A 22013-nucleotide genomic window follows, 5' to 3' on the forward strand; every position below is an offset into this window, starting at 1 on the left:
TCTACATCTATCTTTATTTGTCCTATGTCGTAGTTTATCTTTCCTTCGTTTTGAGTTTGCAACCATGTGTTTGGTGTTGGGTTGACTGAAGCTACAGCTATGTTGTCGTCTGTTGTAATTCGATACATAATGTTATTTTGATGTTAATTTGGAATTAACACCATTCTCTTTCCTTGTGACCAGTGGCTAATGTATAAAGAGAATCTACGAATCTAAGCTAAGAATCTAAGATAGATAGATAGATAGATAGATAGATAGATAGATAGATAGATAGATAGATAGATAGATAGATAGATAGATAGATAGATAGATAGATAGATAGATAGATAGATTTTATTTTATTACATTTCTTAGTACATCTTTCAATCACAGGCAGGTTTATATTACAGGTCCTTCGTAAATATGTGGTATTCTTACCTAACTCTCCTCTATTTAAACACCTCTTTGTTGTGGGCAATATTCAGTGCATACAAAACTATCCAGGTATTTACATCATGATTGCTTTGATATGCCAATTGAGAAAACTACAGGCCATGAGTTCTACTGTGTAGTTCTTGTGCTGTTATCCTTCAGGGACTCTATTAGCAGAACTGGAGCGAGTCATAACTAACAGAAAGCCCCATTCTGAGTATCTGTAAGAGGTGGGTTTTGGCCAAGACAAGCAGAAATATTTTCTTAATTTACCATCGAAAAAAATCTCCTGATCTTAATGGTTTTCCCATCTGGAGGAGTTTTTGAACACTTAACAAGTCACGGCTTTCATTAGACTGCTCTGTTAAAATGAAAAAGCTCAGTGATTTTCCAAAGTTCATCGTCCCACAATGCCGAAGTTTGGCAGGAAAATGCAAGCGGCTCTAAATCCAGACAAAAGTCTTTGTGTGAGAGAGAAACTAAAAATGCATTCAATACAAGCACCTGAACCCGATAAATGGCAGTATTTAAAATGCTAAGTTACATGCTAAGGACATACATTACATGCAACATTGCTAGAGTAAATGCAGAAAACAATGAAATAATGAAATCAAAGTGCTAATGTTCTAATGTATGTTATGTATATGTATGTAGTTGGGGACATTAAATTTAACATTTAATTTAATATTCAACAATAATTATTGATCATCACGGTTTTCTCCAGAGCGGCTATATATATATAACTTTTTTTTACAACAAATATGAAATATCACTGAACTTACTTAAGCTGGACTGTGATGTTATTCTTCTGGAAACAAACTTTGTTGCTTTATTTTCCTGTTATCTCTGTAAAGCTGCTTTGAAACAATCTGTATTGTAAAAAAGCGCTATATAAATAAATGTGACTTGACTTGACTACTGTTCAATTCACAATCACACAACAATTGACTGGGAATTATCCTTCAACCGCAATTGAGTTGATTATATGGAAACTACAGCAAAAACCGTCTATAGTTTGAGAAAAAGGGTCTAATAATTTAAGAGACCGAGCAGTTTCCAAAGTATTGATGGGTCAGGATCAATATTTCCTCTGAGCTGCACGCATGTATGGCCACACAATTCTGATGTTGCAGAATAATAAACCTGTGCAGAATACATAAAATGAAGGCAAATGCAAAATATGTGGGAAAAGCTATTTGATTGTATTCTAGTGAACGATAAATAATTGCTGCGTTTGGGTCAACCGCTAGCTATTTTCGCAATACAATTAGAACCCGTGAATGTGGTTTACAGGTTTCATAGAAAAAGAATGATGAGTTGCTGTGTGGAATACATCTAAGTTATGCTGCGTCATAACGTTGACGCAATGGGAACACCCCTTGCATGACCGGTGTGTGAAGCATGTGTGAAAACATGCCAATTGACTGGCAGATCAGATGGGAATTCAACGCTGTGCCATAACGTTGACACCATGGGAACATTAACTGAACAAGTGCCTGCCTCACAAAGCTGTGAAGATATGCACAATCATAGTGAGCTAGCACCGATAACTCAAAGGACTTACACTGGAAACATTAATGTCAAAGTTCGTTCAGGCACATCACCAAGACATGAATGCCCTTAATTCCCATAAGGAATATGCTATCGCAACTCTACAAATCTTCAATCCGTTACTACCTCTTAAGCAATAGGAATGGCCTTAGCGAAGAGAGAATGCAAGGTAACTTCTCAGCAGGCTGATTTTCAGATTTAAAGTACTGGAGTAAAAGGACAGACGAGAGAATGAATCACAGATCACGATTCAATCTACCTCTGCTCTGACAAGGAGCCTGCTTCAACCTTCAATACGCCTTTTTAAGAAGGACATTATTAACAGCAACTATGGGAGAATGTAACCCTACCTTAACACCCAATGATGACTGGGGAGGGCCAAGTCTCATCGACTAATGATTAGCCTCATCGACTAATGATTGGCTATTCCCACAGTTCTAGCAAGGAGGAAAGACAATGAGCTGCCACAGCTCGATGCCATCTTCACACTCCACACGAACCTTTAGGAAACGTGTTACATAGTTCCACTATGACCACACTATACCTTTCAAGTCCAAACTGGAGGAGCGACAGATGAGAAGTAGGGGTATTTGCTTAGTCTTACTAATCTGTACAAGCCTCCGGTATATAAACAGTTATATAAACGATTCCCTCATTATCACCTCCAGGTCCAAAATGGAGGGGCGACTGATGAGGCAGTGGCTGTATTGCCCAGCCTCTCACACTTGATATCACTGTCTAGCTCTGGGGAGAGGAGGCCTAAGTATGAAGACCCAGTAAAACGAGAATAGGCCTGTCTACGCTCTACCACAAAGACACCATAAAGTTACCAAGGAGGCCCACAGAGAACCATTCACACTTTATGTCACTGTCTAGACAGAGCTCTGGGGAGTGGAGGCCTCAGCATGATGACCCTCTTGAGCGAGAGGAGGCCCATCTACATTATGCTCTACCCCAAAGCCACACTGGAGGAGTGATAACTGATGAAGTGGGACACGAGAAGTGGAATAGCCCATCTTTCTTCACTGATGCCAACCAGTGCACAACTATAAACACGGGAAGAGCATGTTACTACTATTTCCGAATTCGCTGTGGGGAGACAATGGCTGATAAAGTGGGATGCGAGAGGCGGAATAGCCTATCTTTTAGCTATGTCTAACCAATCCTTCATATGCAAATATGAAAGGAGCATACACTCATATCTTCGTATTTATTGAGGCAGAAAGCAGCATATAAGTGTTAAGCAAGGTTCTCCTAGAGAAGCGAGCAAACATAACATGCATTTTCTCTAATCTCTAAGCATGAGAGATTGAAAAGGGCATCAGTGCTGAGAAAAGCTCTAACTGCTCGTAAACTTCTCCATAGGAAAAACCTGTCCATGAGAGCCGGACAGGACATCAGCAAAGGATGGAGAGGGAGGAGCCTAAAGCAAGAGAGAAATCTGTGAGCTACGCGGCATGGAGGGCTAACCTGGGGTTATGCAGCAACTGTCCATGGAGGGGCGGGAATGAACATCATACTCGAGCAGCTTTACTGAGCAAAGATCAAAAAAATGCCTCTGCAACGCAGAGTCCAAAACGCGAGGTGCAGATGCTCAATTCTGATCCTTCAAGAAAAGAATCAAGCAAGAGCAGAGCTTCCCCACCACGATTCATCACAGTGCATGCATATACTGTACAGCTCCCTCAAGAGCTGACAGCATTCACTCTGATCTCAAGCTTACATTGACAGGAAATATCTTCACATGCACACACTTATACAAGCGGATCCTAAAGACAAAAAGGCTGATGAGGTCTAAAGAAGGCACCATTTTATACTCACAGGCACTTCTTGTGACATCATAGGGCTGCCATCTGCCAATCAATTGGCATATTTTCACACAGGCTTCAAACACCGGTCACGCAATGGATGTTCCCATAGCCTCAAAGTTAAGCTCCTTAGAAAGGGAACTTCAATGTTTGCGGTGCAAAAGAGCTCAATAGAAGAGACAATGCCAACACTAAGAAATGACAAAAAAAATCTCATCATGAAGAGTGGCTTGATCAAGTGGTGAAAAATAACATGATTTGCGCAGCACAGTAACAAAACTACAATTGCACACCAACCACAGGTGTAGCTGTCAGGGTCCTGTCACTTTAGTTGATCTTGATTCTTAGTTTGGAAAAATGGCACAGTTAACACTGAAAACAATATTTTCTTAGGTCACCTAAAATGTGCTTCATATTTAGTAACTTTTGAATTAACTGTATGTTCCCTTCTGAGGGAACATCAGTGCTGCGTCTTTGCGTTGATGTTATGGGAACGTCTTCAGCATGCATCGGTATCTGAATCCCATGTAAACGCGCCAATACTATTGGCCATATAGACGAAGTCAGGAGATATTAAGTAATAAATGACTACATCCATAAAATGGTCCCTGAAAATGATGTCACCAGCATCTTTGCCTTAAGAAGCCACATGTCTGTAAATCGTTTGTCTAAATCTCTGTTGTGCGTTTTAGAACAGGAGTTTGAACAAAATCATGAATAAGTTCAGGAGATGTGTTCCGCCATGCCCACGCTTTGTTTCTGGGGATGACGTTGTGTTGTTTGTTTGGGAGTAGAGCACACTAGGTCAGCACTTGAGGGGGCTGACTGTCCTCACTGTGAGAGATTTACATGAGGAAGCTCCGCTACCACCTCGCTCTCTTAATAATGATGGGAGCTTGGCTTCTGCCACCCCTAGTTTGGGTCCTGCGTCTACTGAGGCAGCGAGGCGAAATCATTGGGGTCGCAGGTGGCAATGACTTTTCTCTTGCTCTTTCCACGGACTCAGAGGGTCCCGTTCCAGATTTGGAAGCCCACTCTCCGGTCTGGATGAGGACCTGCCTTCCGTTGAGTCTTCCTCAAGGAATTGGATGTTGAGGAAGGTTTTGAATTGGGTGCAGCTGTTGAGCAGCCCTCATACTCTCCTCATAAGGAGTTGCTCGAGGTAGTAACTCGAATGGTGGCTAAATTGAACATCAATTGGCCCAATCAGAGGAGGGAAGTGCCTCATAATAAATTAGATGAGTGCTTCCTTACGAGTAGTCGGACTGAAAATGCACCTTTTTTTCTTTCTCGACCTCTAAAGTGATTGTGAGGTCATGGAAATCTCCATATTCTGCCCATGTTCAAAGCCCAGCGAAGTCAGATTATTCAGCTATTGTGGGGCTAGACCACAATAACCAAACCACAAGTTGAGATGCTTGCAAGCTATCTCTCACCCACTTCAGCATCATCGAAAAAGTGTATTTGAGGGAGAGAGAGGGGTATCTCGATATCATAGCCCTTCTCTTTCTTAATGACTTTCGGAAACCTTTCCGCCAACCCCAACACCTCCCGTTTTTGGTGGAGCGGCAGTTTCCGGCGGGGTTTCCACCCCATCTCCACTCACAATTATCACTCAGTCAGCTCAGTGTTTTCCTGCCAGCAAGCTGTAGATGTTGCCACAGTTCTTCTGGATTCTCAGTTATTTTCTGTTTCTTCATGTAATCACTTGTAGACTCGATGAAGGTGAGACCAGATTTCCGTGTGGAGCATAATGGCTGTTGCCAGATTCCTTGTGCATACAGAAATCTCACTGGATTATTACAATTGATGGCAAAATTAATGTTTAGAAATATAATTGTTTTTTTTTGGTGAAAATAGTAATGTGCCTAAAAGTATGTAACCCGGTTCTCTGGAACGAATGGGAGTTTCCATACTTTAAAGGAGAACTCCGGTCAATTTTAACATTGAGCTCATTTTTTTGTACATTTGGAGTGCTGTCAATACAGAGAACAACGACAAAAATCGGTGTTGCCTACACCGAGTTATTCTATTTTTAAAATTTGCACCCTGTTGACTTCAATGGGGCAAGTACTAAACCTGCTTTTAGCCTCTTAACATCCTTGATGTGTCATTACAAGTGCACAGAAAATGTGAGTGATTCCTTCTGAGTGAACACGAGTGAGTCTGACTGCAGTAGATGTGAAAGATATATATAAAAATGATGTTATTTAAGCCTTTGTTTACATCCTGTTTTTCGGTTGAAGTCCAAAGTAGTCGATTGCCGAGTTCACGCGCGTGATCATAGGTATTAAACCTATGCGTGTGAACTCTGCAATCGACTACTTTGGACTTCAACCGAAAAACAGGATGTAAACAAAGGTACTTGCGCTGGCTTAAATAACATCATTTTTATACATTTCTTTCACATCTACTGCACTCGTGTTCACTCAGAAGGAGGAGGAATCACTCGTGTTCACTCAGAAGGAATCACTCACATTTTCTGTGCACTTGTAATGACACATCAAGGATGTTAAGAGGCTAAAAGCAGGTTTAGTACTTGCCCCATTGAAGTCAACAGGGTGCAAATTTTAAAAATAGAATAACTCGGTGTAGGCAACACCGATTTTTGTCGTTGTTCTCTGTATTGACAGCACTCCAAATGTACAAAAAAATGAGCTCAATGTTAAAATTGACCGGAGTTCTCCTTTAAGTACACCTGTGCGGCTTCTTCAGACAAATGAATCAGGTGATGTTGTTTGACGGTGCCATTTTATGGACGTAGTCACATACTATGTAACGTCACCTGACTTTGTCCTTGGCCAATAGTATTGGTGTGTGTTTACATGTGATTCAGACACCGGTGCACACTGAAGAAGTTACCATAGCATCAACGCAATGACACAGCGTCTCGTTCCTAAACACAATGGGTCTCATTCACTAATAATTGAGTGGATTATTTAATATTTGTAGAGAACTACTCATGAAAAATCTCCACATAAGATTACAGACCCATATTAAAGACCTCTCATTAGCCAGCTGTATACGCATATATCAGTGTTATTCAGATAAACCTTGCAGCTGAAGCTATAATGCAGTTTATCTTACTCTTTAACTGTAGCCTATATGATGAAATATATTTAAGATTAAATTAAATTGTATTATTTAATGATTTTATTATTTAATTTTATATATGGATTATATAATACAATTAATGCAACATGCTTCAAAACAATTATAGTCATGTTAGGATGAAATATAACTTCTTAACACGATTATATGGCCTTACAGAGTAAGTGCTTTTTGCGTATAAATAATAATAAATTAGTACCTTTTCTGGTGAACTCACATCGGATTCATTTTGCCTGAACTTCTCCTGCAGAGTCTCAGCCAGCTGACACAACAGGAAACCGTTATCTAACCTGTCCATGAAGCTCTCGGCTGTGATTTCCACACCTGATGCAAAATATGAAAGAAGGAGATTAATATTTCACACAAAAAAAAACTTTGATTTGGTTGTTCTTCATTGTACTTGGGTTATCTTTATAAACTAATTTTTATAAGTAACATTTTAAACATTATTAATATCATATTGGATTGTTAATATCGTTCTGGAAATACTCATATCATTATACTTATCATTACTCGTTATATCATACTCATTGTTACATTATTATTGTAATGAGTACAATGACATGTATATAGGTATTCCTATTGAAAAATGAAATATATTATCAAAATCTAAGCTTACAGAATATATGTACATTTCTTTGTATTTCATCTAATCTTAATTCTCGCTTAAACTCAAATTTAAACTAAAAATCTGCACCAAACTCAATTTAAATTTCAGGGATTTTAAAGGCATTCTCAGATCATACTCTAAATGACGCAAAACCATCCCAACTCCAGACATCTGTTGCAGCTATGATTCACAAATAAACAAATATCAGTCCCAAAAACAGACAAGTGTTTTGGAAGGAAACAGCTGATTTATTTTCCAATAGTAATCCAGATGAAACAAACACAGAGACACAGACTCAATTCTACAGAGATCAACATGTGGCGGCTGCATTTTACTGACTTCCAGACTATCATTCTTTCTACATGATGTCACTGTGAAACAGGAGGTGGTAGCAGGGGGTTGGAGTTTCTGTGGAAAGAGCATATTTTCTCATCTACTCCATGTTTTTTTTTTTTTTTTTCATAAAGAGTCAGTGGTCGACTCGAGGGGGTTTAGATGTTTTAATGAGTTCCAAATGTGGTAATTGAGCCCATGCAGTGGAGAGGAGAGACGGAGGGCTTGTGAAATTCTTTCTGAATGTACCTCCTTTATTTCATCTCAGACAATATCTTACACTCGCTCCATATCCAAAGAAGTCAAGTCAAGTCACCTTTATTTATATAGCGCTTTTTACAATACAGATTGTTTCAAAGTAGCTTTCCATAGATAAAAGGAAAATAATGCTTCAAAGTTTGTTTCTAGAAGACAATAGCGTCACAGTCCAGTTTAAGTAAGTTCAGTGATGTAAAAAAGTTATTCATTTAGTTCATTTATATACAGTGCTATGCATAAGTTTAGACACCCATGCTAAAGTTGACTAAAAAGAGGAATAAAAAATCATCTTTTGGAAATTGAACTTAATGCCTTAATTTTAAAAATTAGGAAAAATCCAACCTTTAAGGACACCAATTTTCTTTGTGAATGAATAATGTATCGTAAATAAATAAATGTTATTCCTTAAAATACAGGGTGCATAAGTTTGGACACCCCTATGTTAAATTCCCATAGAGGCAGGCAGATTTTTATTTTTAAGTTTTTTTTTTTTTTTTTTTTTAGGATACTATGCATCCTGATAAAGTTCCCTTGGCCTTTGGAATTAAAATAGCCCCACATCATCACATAGCCTTCACCATACCTAGAGATTGGCATGGGGTACTTTCCATAAGATCATCTCTCAATGCAAATCAAACTAGCTATTAGGCTAACTGAAATAAAACCATGCCAATCTCTAGTTATGGTGAAGGCTATGTAATGATGTGGGGCTATTTTAATTCCAGAGGCCAAGGGAACTTTATCAGGATGCATAGTATCCTGGATCCATGAAGTAACTGGCCTTTAAAAATAAAAATCTGCCTGCCTCTATGGGAATTTAACATAGGGGTGTCCAAACTTATGCACCCTGTATTTTAAGGAAGAACATTTATTTATTTACGATACATTATTCATTCACAAAGAAAATTGGTGTCCTTAAAGGTTGGATTTTTCCTAATTTTTTAAAGTAAGGCATTAAGTTCAATTTCCAAAAGATGATTTTTTATTCCTCTTTTTAGTCAACTTTAGCATGGGTGTCTAAACTTATGCATAGCACTGTATATAGCCGCTCTGGACAAAACCGTGATGTCATCATCCAGCTCAGTTCAGTTTTCATATAATGGTGTCAATGCAGACAGATCAATAATATTGTTGAATATCAGAACCAAAATATACACAATCCAGTATCAAAAAGATAGGTGAGAACTGATTGAACAGATTACTCAGTCTCCTGGCAGTATTGAAGGGATCATGGCATGTAATTATTAGTTTAATATGTTCCTTGAGGTTCCCTTATAATGTTATGCACACAAAAAAAGTTATATTCACAAAATAATTATTATTATTAACCCTCGTTCCCGAAATGTTCAATTTTAAGGTTTGTCATTTGTCGACCACTGTATGATTGTACACATAATCGTATGATGCAATGCGGGACAGCATTACAAATAAACCATTTACTTGTTCCTGATGCTGGGGACCTTCTGAAGGCTGTACAGAGACGCAAACATGCTGTTTAAACCGGACTTTCTTTTTCTCTTCCATTTGTCCTGTTGTCGGGAGTAGCTCAAGCACGTGGAGTGTAAGTCAAGTCAAGTCACGTTTATTTTTATTGCGCTTTATACAACATAGACTATTTCAAAGCAGCTTTACAGAGATAACAGGGGGGTTGGCTGTCAGCTCAGTGTTGATTCAGTTCCATTGTAAAGATCATCAATTATTAAATTAGTTCAATTCGGCTATAAAGCAGCTTTGCAGAAAACAGTGATGTCATTGTTCAGTTGATTTCAGTTCTCATCGAATAGTGAGTGCAGTCAGATCAATAATACTGTTGTTAGAAATTCAATGCACATCTGTATACTGTATCCAGTATAGACAGAATCAGTGATTATAATGTGTTCTATCTGCTTTCAACATGACACAACATGTGGTTGTGGTGCAGTGATGTAAAAGTATTCATTGATGTCTTGCTCTTGTCTTGACACAAACTGTCTCTGTCTCACTCCTCGCCGGACACTTAAGATACTTAAAAGATACCGTTATCTCCATGTAAACTACAAAAAAAGTGAATCTGTGAAAACAGTGAAGGCATGCACATGGTTATTACGTGTTTTAGGCATGCACATTTGGCACAGTGCTCTGTAAAATAATTTGTATGTGCGCAGGTGCGTAGTGTTTGTTTAAAAAGTGACATCGCCAACTACTGGCCTGGCATGCATAATACAGCATCTTAGTCACGGGTATGGTTAGGGAAAAGAGGCCAACTTGGCATGGCATTTTTGCAAATGGAGCTTGAGGTAAGTAGTTTTAAAATTTAGCGCCATGTCACGTTGATCAATACGCCATTTCATGTTGCATTTTTATTGGCTAGTCAGTAGACGTCGGTCGTAGCAGCAAACACACTGTGAGATGATCATGATAAATTTCTGATACTGTCAGAAAATTATCTCAGGCTATCTTTGATCACAAGGCCGCGACAAAAGCCATCTTTGAACCTCTCTCACTGTACGACCACCATTTGTTTTCTCCTGTATGTTTTTCCAAGGAAGAGAAGTGAATGAGTTTTCTCCGTGCAAAACTGTCACAATGGTAGCATGGCTAGTGTAGTGTGAATGGATATTTTCTTTCTAGGCAAAGTCATTTAAGTAATCTACTGTTTGTCAAGATTATGTTTTAACAATGGCATTATAAATTGTGCTTATTTAGCTCAAAACACCACAAATAAAAAGTGCAACAACAATTACTAAAAATGCAAATAAGTAAAACAATTTTATATATATATATATATATATATATATATATATATATATGTTCCTGGAAAGACCAGCAAAAGGTCAAACTGTGTTCCTGTAGCACAGATCAGTTTCAGAGATCTGAGGAGTTATTTTGTCTAAAGAAATAACACAGAGACAGGAGTAAGCCACTAAAGAGTGTGGAAGATCTGGATAGGGATCTAGTGGTTGGTGTGTGGTTGCATATGAAGCCCCTCTGCGGCCCACTGCGGCTCCTGGCTTCCTTTTGCTCCAGGCAGACCAAAGACAAAGCCCTGGTTTCAGCTGGCTGTTCACAGACCGAGAGCTGCCAGAAATTCCACAGACATCCCCCTCCATCCATCCACACACACACACACAGAACAGACGCCAGGACCATGACACACCACCATTCTTTTCGGTTCAGAATTTGTCTCCTGGTTCAAATGGTGAGTGGTATTTCAGAATCTAATTAATGATGGGAAATGTTAGAAAAGGAAACACATACACATGCAATCAAAACATTCATAAAATGTGACACATGTTAAGGACAGCATAATTGTTAATGACTTAAACTAATAGATAGCAGCTTAAATAAATAAATAAAAAGATAAGATACACAGAGTGTAGCTGGACATGCCCTGAGCAACCTAAGCGAATAATGAGACATGAATTTAAACCTTTCCTCTCCATCTTGCAGAATACTGTACACCAGGAGAACGAAGGAGGACTTAGGACATAGCCTTAATGCACACGCATATATTAGTAGCACCCAGGCTCACTGGAAATATGTGACAGCAGCTCCATTTTGTATGGAGGATTTTAGACGTAGTAAACTTGCTCAGTCATCACCTGATACAGCATTGCACTTGGGTATGAGTCACGTAAAACACAAGTCACAACCAGTGGCAGCACTAGGGCAAGGCCTGTCAGGGCTATAGCGTTATCAGAAATTTGTTTAGCCACTGGCACAGCATGATTTGTTTTCGAACAAACGTCTATGACCATTGTGCCTTGTCTGGACTCACAACAAGGTTTTGATAATGCTGTTGTTACGGCACGTGGTGTAGTGAAAAGCACGATGAAGAGGAATAACAGTATTTAATATAAAAACTCAGGAGACACTCACTTAAACACAACATAACATTAGTGAGAACGGACGAAGACTGAGGGAGAACACAGGGTATAAATGCAAGCAAAGGGAGCTGATGAGTGAATGACAAGGAACAGGTGAATGAAATGACTAATCAAAAAGACTGGGGAAAACTAGGTCACAGGACTAAACCAAAATGAAACATAATGAAGGGGGAACACAGAACATACATGTTACAGCTGTGTTATGTTAAAAGAAGTTTAACTTGCGTTCTAGTCCATTTTGTTAATGTTTTTAAAAGCACAAACATGTTCTGTTTGCACAGTTCGTTCATTTAGCTCACAGCAGTTTTTATTTAGTCTGTTGGTTGGTTTATTTAGGTCAGTAGGTTGGACTGTCATCCTAAAGCGGCATGTTTGCTTCAGCAAATGCATTTTTTCTCACATTTGCTTTTGTTAACACTATCAGTTTAGGGTAGGGATTAGGGATGCACCAATACTACTTTTTCTAGAACAAGTAAGAGACAGATACTTTCATTTTTGGTACTTGCCGATATAGAGTACTGATACCTGTATATTCATTGCATTTGTAATTTTTAAAAGTATTGGGTTGAGAAACCAAAAGAATATGAATCAAATTAGTTTATCAAAAAATGTATCAATATATTTCATTCAGTTGTTCAGTTATCAAACATGTACACACACAGCGTTGTATCGTGGTATATTTTAATGTTCATTTTAAACATGATAGAGCACTAACTCTTTCCCTGGTAATTTCCGTCATTTACGACTTCCCCGCCATTGACGGAATTTTCAGGGTTTCAGTATTTCCACTGTTATACGGTAGGGGGCGCTATTAGGCATATTCTGAACGAGTAGATAATCTCCAGATCAAGACATGTGAAGAAGAAGCAGAAACCAGTGCTGCGTTTGGTGCTGCGTTCCAGTCCAAAATTGTCATGCCCTTCACTCGCTAACTTCCCTTCGTCTCGTTCACTCGGATGTACGTCATTGCGAGTGCCCACTACTGGCGGAAACTGCAATGGTCTGAACTGGAACATATAAGCCCTTGATCACTTGGAATCAGCTGTGGAGTTGATTTATTATTTACATTTTGTTCCCTTTAAGAATTTGTTTAATGCAGCATCCAAATGTTTATAAATGTGTTTGGGTTGTTTTAAATTTAAAAAATATATAATTAATATATCATAGAGTTGTCTGTTGTGGTGGTGATTAGACGAGATCTGTGGTGACGTCACAATCGTACTGCATTGTGGGACATATAGGTGCCTGAAGTGTACATTTGAAGTAGACTCGCTCCCTCGGTCAAAATCGAGGGAACGAGGGTCTGTCCATATAAACTTCCCTCGTCCACTTCACGAAGTGGAACGCACTTCAAAATGGCGGCAGGGATTCCCCCGAGGGGAAGTGCTTAGGGAAGTTCGCAAGTGCGTGTCTAAAAGTGGACTGGAACGCAGCCCAGTGATAGCATATGTATGCAGGTGCATACAGTTGTAATTGAAATTATTCAACCCCCATTGCAAATCAGGTTTATTGGCAAAATTCAAATAAAATAAAATAAAATGTCGACCCAGGATGAGGTATAAGGGCTGTGCAACCTTAGATGGACTCGATCTACTCCATTTATGTTTTTGCTCAAAATGCTTTTTAGCGCAATTTTCCTACGGACAAAATTGCGATTGTTAACTCATGATTTCTGTTCTGTCTGTGCGCACCAATCTTGCACTTCTATCTCCTCCTCAACCAGACCACCTAGAGACTTCGGGTTTTCGGCATTATGTTAAGGAAGGTCTAATCTCGGGAACGCACACAAAAAAACAAACAAAAAAAAAAAAAACATAAAAACATTTACTATCTCTTAGTGTTGTGATCCCATGACGTCAGAAAATTGCGCTAAAACACTCACTGAGTTTTTATTACTTGTTTTATGAAACATTCAAGTGTTGATTAAAAAAAAATAATGCATGAAGCTATAGAATAAAAGTTTAAAAGCAAGAGTGTCTGTTCTTTCTTTTGATATATTGCATTCAGATATTCATACAACAAAATATTCTGGGGGCCATGACACTTTTGTGAAAGTGATAAAAAAATGCTAGAGGTGGCTTGCAACTTTTTTTCAGAAACGCTGGCGGGGAAGCAGTTCACCTTTCAACGCCACTGACCACTCACTTATATTTGATTTCCGAACTGCCTTGATACAAAAAGCAACCAACGTAATAATATGTTGCCACATTCACATTTAACTGTTTTAGAGAAAATTGAACGTGATATTTAATGCCGGTAACATTTTCCTGTGAGACATACTACAAGCACCACAATATAATTGTACAAAATGCAATGGAGAAAAACAATAGCGCCTCTTGTGGACATGTCACTTGAAAAGTGCAGAAAAATGTACCCAGAGCAATGCATTTCAGGTGTTTTCAGAAATATACTGTAGGCTGAAATACAGCTATTTATTTGCTATCCTAACAATGTATAATTATGGTTGATTACATTATTATTTTACTTATAGCATTTTATGGTTAGTTGCATTATTTGTATTTATACAGTAGCACTGTCCCAGTTTTCCCTGTTGTCCAGGATTCAGAACAGACCAATGATCATATTTGTCTGAGACTCAATGGATACTAACTGATTTGAAATATATGGGAAGCGCTAGGATATTGGAGCAAATTATAAATGACTTACCCAGCATACTGGAGAGCCAGAGCGCCAGGTCTTCCTTCATGGGCAGCAAGCTGGCCTCATGTCTACTGGCCAGCCACTGACTGTACTGCTGCAGATCTGTGAGTCCCGGACCAGCCGGCTGCTGCTTACCGCTCAGAGGACTACACATGCTGCAGAAAACAGACACATCTACATCAGTACAACTACATAACATTAATTCATTCATTTGGCTCTGACAAAATTCCTCAAATGAACCATTTCACTTTCCCACAGAGCACAAACGTTGTCTTTCTCTCCTAAAGTGCCTCTGATCATTCAAGCACTTTCTGTTGTTTCACAGTAGACTCTTATCCTCCATACTGATCCTCTCATCACAGTCCAGCTCCAGGCTCTCTTTTCTTTGTCCTGTGATATAATATTCACTCTCTTTTTTTTAAAGACAGAACAGCCACTGTGTGGCTCCTCTCCAGTCCTGCCCTAGTGATTCTCTTTGACCCAAAAGCTCTATAAACACACATAAACATGCTTTTCCCAATAAAACCTCAGAACAAATTGCCATTTAATATTCAGATAATCTAGATTCAATTTCCTGAAGAAAATACGTCTAAGATGATGTGAAAACTTTGACAGTATTCTCTGATCCATTGCTATGTTGTTCTGACTGGATTCTAGGACGTATCTAGAATGTTCTTGTCAGGGCATTGTTCGGGATGGGATAAGGTGTTCAGAGTGTTTGTTAGGGTGTTGCAATGTGGTTTTTAGAGTTTTTTTGAGTGGTCGCTTGATGGTTTCTCACTTCCCTAAGTCAAAAGAGTCCACCATCAGTTATCTTTGCTATTCTGGTCTACATAAACTACGGTTCAATTGTTTGGGTTTTTAGAAATAAAGGATGCAAGGATGCATTCAATTGATCAAAAGTGACAGTAAATACATTTACAATGTTACAAAAGTAGTTATAATTGAACTTCATATTCATCAAAGTTATTATATTCATATTAAGCAGCACAACTGATAGGAAGATTCTCGAGCAGCAAATTAGCATATTGGAATGATTTCTGAAGGATCATGTGACACTGAAGATTGGAGTAATGATGCTGAAAATTTAGTTTTGTATCACAGGAATAAATTAAATTTTTAAATATATTAAAAACATTTATTTTAATTTGTGTGATATTTCACAAAATTACTGTTTTTTATGCTATTTTTATTCAAATAAGTGCAGACTTGGTGGGCATAATTGTTACACAAAAAAAAGTCTTCTACCCGACACTCAAAGCGGCATTACGTCATGAAAGTGTGCATTGGTTATTAGTTGGTTATGTAGTGATGTTGAGGATTATGAACCCTGTAAGGTTTTGTTCAATTTAGTGATAACAAATGTGTCTCTGCAATAACTGCTCTAGCCTCTATTAGTCACAGAGGCATTTCCCTGTTTGTCTACGGCAGTTACAATTCCCTATAACGACCTGAGGCTATTTGCAGAAGAATGTGTACCAATCCAGTTTAATATCTATCTGTGATCTACACAAACACGGATGAAGGCAGTGCATTCTTTTTTAATTCTAGTGAATCATGTCAAGTTAATCTGGTTCTGTCTCTCAGCAAAACTTGTTACTGCATATCATTGTTGTTTGAAGTTTTTTTTTTTTTTTTATGCATTAAATGCAGTGGCAGTGGTCTGGTTTATTATACACACAGAAATGTGGCTATAATTTGTGATGCCACCCAGCGCTGCGAGGGATTTCCCCTTACCCATAATTCACTGCATCACATGTGAATTCCAGAGGCACAAGAGAAAAGTTATGAGTTCTGAGAAGTGTAAATATCTTCAGTGATGCAGAATGGGGCCTCTTCCTAAGTTTTTCTCTGCTGTATCCCACTAAGCAACCTGGGAATGAGAACTTGGGTCCAACAATTGTCACATTGTTGTTGTGAGCTCTGAATGGCTGGCAGTCCAATGCGAACTGAAAGTCAATCTGTATATTTTTCTTGTTTCACAAAATAGCCAGAGTTCACTTTACCTGCCAAACGTCTATCAGATAAACCCAAATCTCCTCTTTTCTTTTCTTTATGAAAGAGCTCCTGTGCTGGAAAAGGTTGAGAGAAACAGAAAGAGGAAAAAAAGAGGTGTTACTGGCACCCTAAGGAATTAAAAATAGGACAAATTGTCCCATATGGACAAAAGATGCCTTCTGAGACGTGACCAGTAGTCCACTAATAATATCAGTGCTGTCTTTAATATTTCCCAGACTGATTCGATGATCATCAGGGCTTGAATGATAAAGCTGATACGATCTGAGATTGGCCTTATTATTAGTATAGTGCCTGCATCACTTTTGCTACTCTAAAATAATCAGATCTGGCAGACGATAAAAAGCATGAGAAAATGATCCTGCACACTTATACTAAAGAAGGAAGCCAAGCGATATATAGAGACCCAAAAAATTAGACTTAGGTATTTTTACATAATCAGTAAGCAACCAACAAGCAACCTCCCAAGAACATAGCTACTATAAAAACCTCTCTAAACACAACACTTTAGCACTGACACACACACACACACACATATAAGTGTGTGTGTGTGTGTGTGTACAGAGAGAGAAAGAGAGAGAGAGAGAGAGAGAGAGAGAGAGAGAGAGAGAGGTCAAAGGTTTCTGTTTACAATGTGTTTGTAAAGTGTTGAGCATTGTAGCCACAGACATGTTTGTTGAGCATGTGAACACAATGGCAAAGATGTGTTCAAGTTAAAGGGTTTGTTCACCCAAAAATTTAAATTCTGTCATTATTTACTCACCCTTGTGTCGTTCAAAACCTGTAAGGCTTTCGTTCAGTCCCTCCATTGACAGCTACACAACCACTTTGATGCTTCAAAAAGATCATAAATCGTAAAACTAATCCATATGAATTGAGCGGTTTAGTCAACATTTTCTGAAGAGACTCGATCGCTTTATATGATGAACAGAATGAATTTAAGCTTTTATTCACGTATGAACACAAACCTCTTGCAGAAGCTCAAACGTGATGCGTAACACGAGGATGAACCTCATTGGTTCTCGCACGTCAAGCAAACATGCTTGAGCTTCTGTTTACCACGACTGATGTGTGAATTTATGATTGTTTAAATGTGAATAAAAGCCTAAATTCAATCTGTTCATCATATAAAGCGATCGAGTCTCTTCAGAAAATTCGGACTAAACCGCTCAATTCAGGCGGATTAGTTTTACGATCTCTTTATGAACTTTTTGAAGCATCAAAGTGGTAGTTGCGTAGCTGTCAATGGAGGGACAGAAAGCTCTCAGATTTCTTCAAAAATATCTTCATTCGTGTTTTCCGAAGATGAACGAAAGTCTTACAGTTTTGGAACGACATGAGGGTGAGTAAATAATGACAGAATTTTTTATTTTGGGTCAATTATCCCTTTAAGCCAGTTTTTGTTCAGCGTGAGCTCTGTATGCTCGAAAATTATTTCATAATATCCAACGAAGTACAAACAGTGTGTACTTTGTTGGCTATTATGAAATGATATGATTTACAACTATATAGCATTATGGCATCAGGTTTTGTATGAAAAAGTACCACACAGATTTCCTTCAGAAAAGTGGCACTTAATAGCATTTTCTCAAAGACTGCTCACCTTTTGCTGACATTAGACGCTCACAAAACTGCATGATCACCACCTTGAAACAGATGCTCGGCAAACACACGCCCACACAGTTCAAAGATGGAGAGTACATTTATATTTATATGGTACATTCACCACCACACATATAAACTCACATATTGGACACATATGGTTGATACCAAAGGTCAGTGTACAGTGTGACAGACAAACCTTTAGCTCAGACAATTACATTGAACAACATAATATTCTTTCAGTCAATACTTTTCTAGCAAACAGATGAGATTAATTTGAAGTTGCGACAGTGGAGTTATATAAAAGCAATAAGTGTCTCCCATAGTTTATGTGAATTTCCCATCCGTAAACCAAACACTGACCATGACTAATGCAGAAATGTAAGTGATAATACTCCAGCTCGATTATCTGATTCTGGTGCAGTTATTTGAGCTTCAACGCTGTGTCATGTTCATCAAGCACAGAACACACATTGTATTCTGCCCTTAAAGGACTGTGAAGGGTAAATCACACACACACACACACACACACACACACACACACACACACACACACACACACACACACACACACACACACACACACACACACACACAGGACGCCTTCAGTCTCCATGCAGTGGTCCTTTTATCACATTTTCTAAATTCAACCAGAATTTTTTTGAAGTTCATATCAAAGTCTATTTCCTTTCCCAGTTAGGTTATTCAGTCTAGTTGTCTGCACAATCCAATTCCTTAATGCTTGATGTATCAGACTGGCTATAATTATATTTGCAGGCTTTAACTGTTCGTTTTAAGTGCACAATAACACATTTAACTGAGGCAGCTCATATATGAGAGAAACTCAAATGCCTTCTGCAGTCTAATAGCAAAAAACTGTTATTTTCTTTTTGTTTTCAAGTGGGTATGCTTGACATTTTATGACTGTAGTAATATTTCCATGCTGCTGGTGCTTTCATGAGCTATTTTAACACTAAAGAGAAACCACAAAAACAGACTATATTGTAGGCAGATCTAAACTAGATGCAATCCTCAAAAAAGTACTTATAATCAGGGCAATGAATGTTGAAGGAACTTTTTCAACGTTAATGCGTTTTATTTTAAAAAGAATACAAATATTTTACTTTAGGCTACTATATGTAATTATATCTATCCATTTATCTATCAATTTATCTATCCATCTATCTATCTATCCATCTATCTATCAGAAACATATTTCTCTTTCCAGAAAAATACCCACTCACCCTCCAGAATGCACTGCCTGCAGTCGGTTCTTCAATAGTAGTCTCTCGTTTCCAACGAATTCATGTTTTTCTCAAGCACAGGGTCCTCAGACTGTTTACCATGACACTGAGCCTCAAAGAGCCGAATGTCATTGCGAGTCTCAGTTCAAAGTGCGCTCATCTCACCGCCTCCCTGAGAGACGCGACGCGACGCGTCTTTATCAGCGCGATGCGACAGCTCCGTGCAGGAGAGACCATAAAACGAGCCACACAGTAGAGAAAAACGTTAACTGGCCGGAAAAACACAAATACCATACAAATCTTACAAAGAAATAGTATTATATAAAGTACAGATAAAAATTAATACAACATTTAAAATAAAATAGGCTACAAAACCTGCTTTTCACACACACACACAAAAAGAAAATAATTTGTAAAATGAGAATATATTTATACGTTGGAACAAGTGATCAAAGTTATTCAATAGATCGTTTTGTGTAAAATAAATAAATATATAAATATATATTTGCAACTTTTATTTTGAAAAACTGTCACGGAAGTTCAGTACCGCGGAAAAAAGTGACGTCGTGCGCGTCCTCCACCAATAGCGAATCAAGACCGAAGCACGCGCTGGCTGAAGTTCATATTCCATGCTTACTTGTTTATGTGCGGTAACAGTGCATGGAGTTGCATGGAGTTTCATGGAGGCTGTGCTGAGACAACTGAAGAACATCCTGGAGTTACTGGCCGTGTCTCAGACGGACGGCGTGCGTGAGTGGGACCAGCACACCTTACAGCGGGCGTTCCAGTGGGCCGAGTACTGCGAGCAGCTCCACTCCCGCTTCCAGTGCAACCCCACGGTCCGGTCCGCACTGGAGGCCGGCCTGAAGGACACCAACCAGCGGCTGCAGGACGCGCTCCCGGCGCACTCTCCAGTCATGTTCTCGGACCTGGCTCAGTGTCAACACAAGCTGCTCCTTCATCTACTCTCAAACCCTTACTCACCGAACTCCGTCGTTCAAATGTTTTTCCCAAATCCCAAAACCGCAGCACAGGAATTCCAGTTTGATCAAAGCAGCTTCATTACATGCAAATCTGCGTTTACTCTGCTGTGCTGCTCGTTTGACCGGACTAGTCATCCTGGGTTACAGGTTGAGGCAGAAGTGAGAGGCAAACTGCTCAGGGAACTCCTGAACTCTCTCCTAACCCGTTCCGGAAATGAGGAGTATGCCAGAACAGTGCTGGATTCCATCATCCGGGACAGCGCGGGAAAACCGGGAAGCCTTTATGACGTCATAGCCGCTGCACTCCTCTCCAGTGATGACGACACGAGCGCCGTCACTCAGCACTTTATCCTCTCCTGGATTCAAGATCGCGACGGGTGTTTGAGTGAACTGTGCAGATCGCTGTCTCCCGGACTGTGCACTGTCCTCTCCCGACAGTCTCCGGAGTTTAAACGGGCATATTGGGGTGTTGTGAAACAGTGGGCGTCCTGCTTGCAGTATGACGTCTTGGAGAGTGTGTGGGTGCCGACGTCAGAGGGGCCAGTGACGTTTAATGCACTGGCTGATCGATTAAAAGATTTATTAAATTCAGGAGCGCCATTAAAAGAGGACACTGAGACTGAGCTCAACGCGCTCAAACTGGAGGATGGAGACTTTAATGTGAAGGGCATCAGTGTATGGACTGATCTAATCATTCAACTGAAGATTGGAAGTTAATTCAATAATATTATCAGCTATTTAACATTTGATGTTAATTAAACTAATGTGCTCTATTTTAGGTTAGAACTGTGTGCCTTTTCCCCCCATACGTATTATAATTATTAATAGCCTATATTTGGCATGTTTTTATATTTTGACTTTTATTTTTTCAATTATAATAGCCTAAATATTTTTTTATATATATTCAATTTTTGTTATGTATTTTTCTTCTTAGCATTGGGCACAAAAAATGTTTTTCTCTTTCGTAAATGCTGATATTTTGTCATTTTTTAATAATTTCAGGTGTTATTATAGTTATTATTTTATAAGAGCCATCATAATATTGATTTTGTTTCTCCATTGCCTATATTTTGTCTTTTTTTCATTATTGAAATTTCTAAACGTTTTTTTTTTTTTTTGTCCCTCATTGAGAAAAATATCCATAGAAAGAAACCCTTTCTCGTGTTGTCGTGATGCCTCGAGCTCCCGGCCGACAGGGGGCGACAGCGCTCTTTACACCATCACACATGTGCTTTATTTCAGAGCTGAGTTCTTAGAGCTATTTTATTTACAGCTGAATAAAAAATAAAGCTCTTAAATTATATTTTTAAACAGTGGTGTTGCTGTCATATTTTAAGTTTATGCATTTCTTACAGTCCCCTTGTTTTCAATAATTTCATCACTTAAAACTCCATCCTGGTTGATTGCAGGATAGAGGAGGGATACTTGCAACACTTTTTGGTATTACTCATTTAAAAATTGTTAAAGTCAATAATAGTCAATACTTTTATCCCTTAAAACTCATCTTTGATCACCAAAATTACATATTTAAACTAAACATATTTTCCTTGAAAAAAAAT

At 38.7% G+C, this 22013-nt stretch overlaps 2 protein-coding genes across 2 annotated transcripts in view; one reads left to right on the forward strand and one right to left on the reverse strand.

Annotated features, from left to right (window-relative positions):
* The window catches only part of gas2a (growth arrest-specific 2a), a 44686-nt gene extending 24584 nt beyond the window's left edge, over positions 1–20102 (reverse strand). Inside the window, exons 1-4 of the mRNA XM_079859872.1 lie at positions 20019–20102; positions 19472–19688; positions 14616–14764; positions 7081–7205 (exon numbers count right to left, since the gene is read on the reverse strand). Of these exons, the coding sequence (XP_079715998.1) occupies positions 7081–7205; positions 14616–14763 (273 nt within the window). The 5' untranslated portion in view covers position 14764; positions 19472–19688; positions 20019–20102. The remainder of the gene's footprint in view (positions 1–7080; positions 7206–14615; positions 14765–19471; positions 19689–20018) is intronic.
* Positions 20101–21756, forward strand: fancf (FA complementation group F; the record flags this gene model as incomplete). Its single annotated transcript, XM_079859871.1, has 1 exon — positions 20101–21756. The coding sequence occupies one exon, from the start codon at positions 20101–20103 to the stop codon at positions 21169–21171; it is 1071 nt and encodes a 356-aa protein (XP_079715997.1). The 3' UTR covers positions 21172–21756.
* Positions 21757–22013: the final 257 nt, after the last annotated feature.

Source organism: Squalius cephalus (assembly GCF_949319135.1).
Source record: "Squalius cephalus genome assembly, chromosome: 23".
Taxonomy (NCBI): Eukaryota; Metazoa; Chordata; class Actinopteri; order Cypriniformes; family Leuciscidae; genus Squalius; species Squalius cephalus.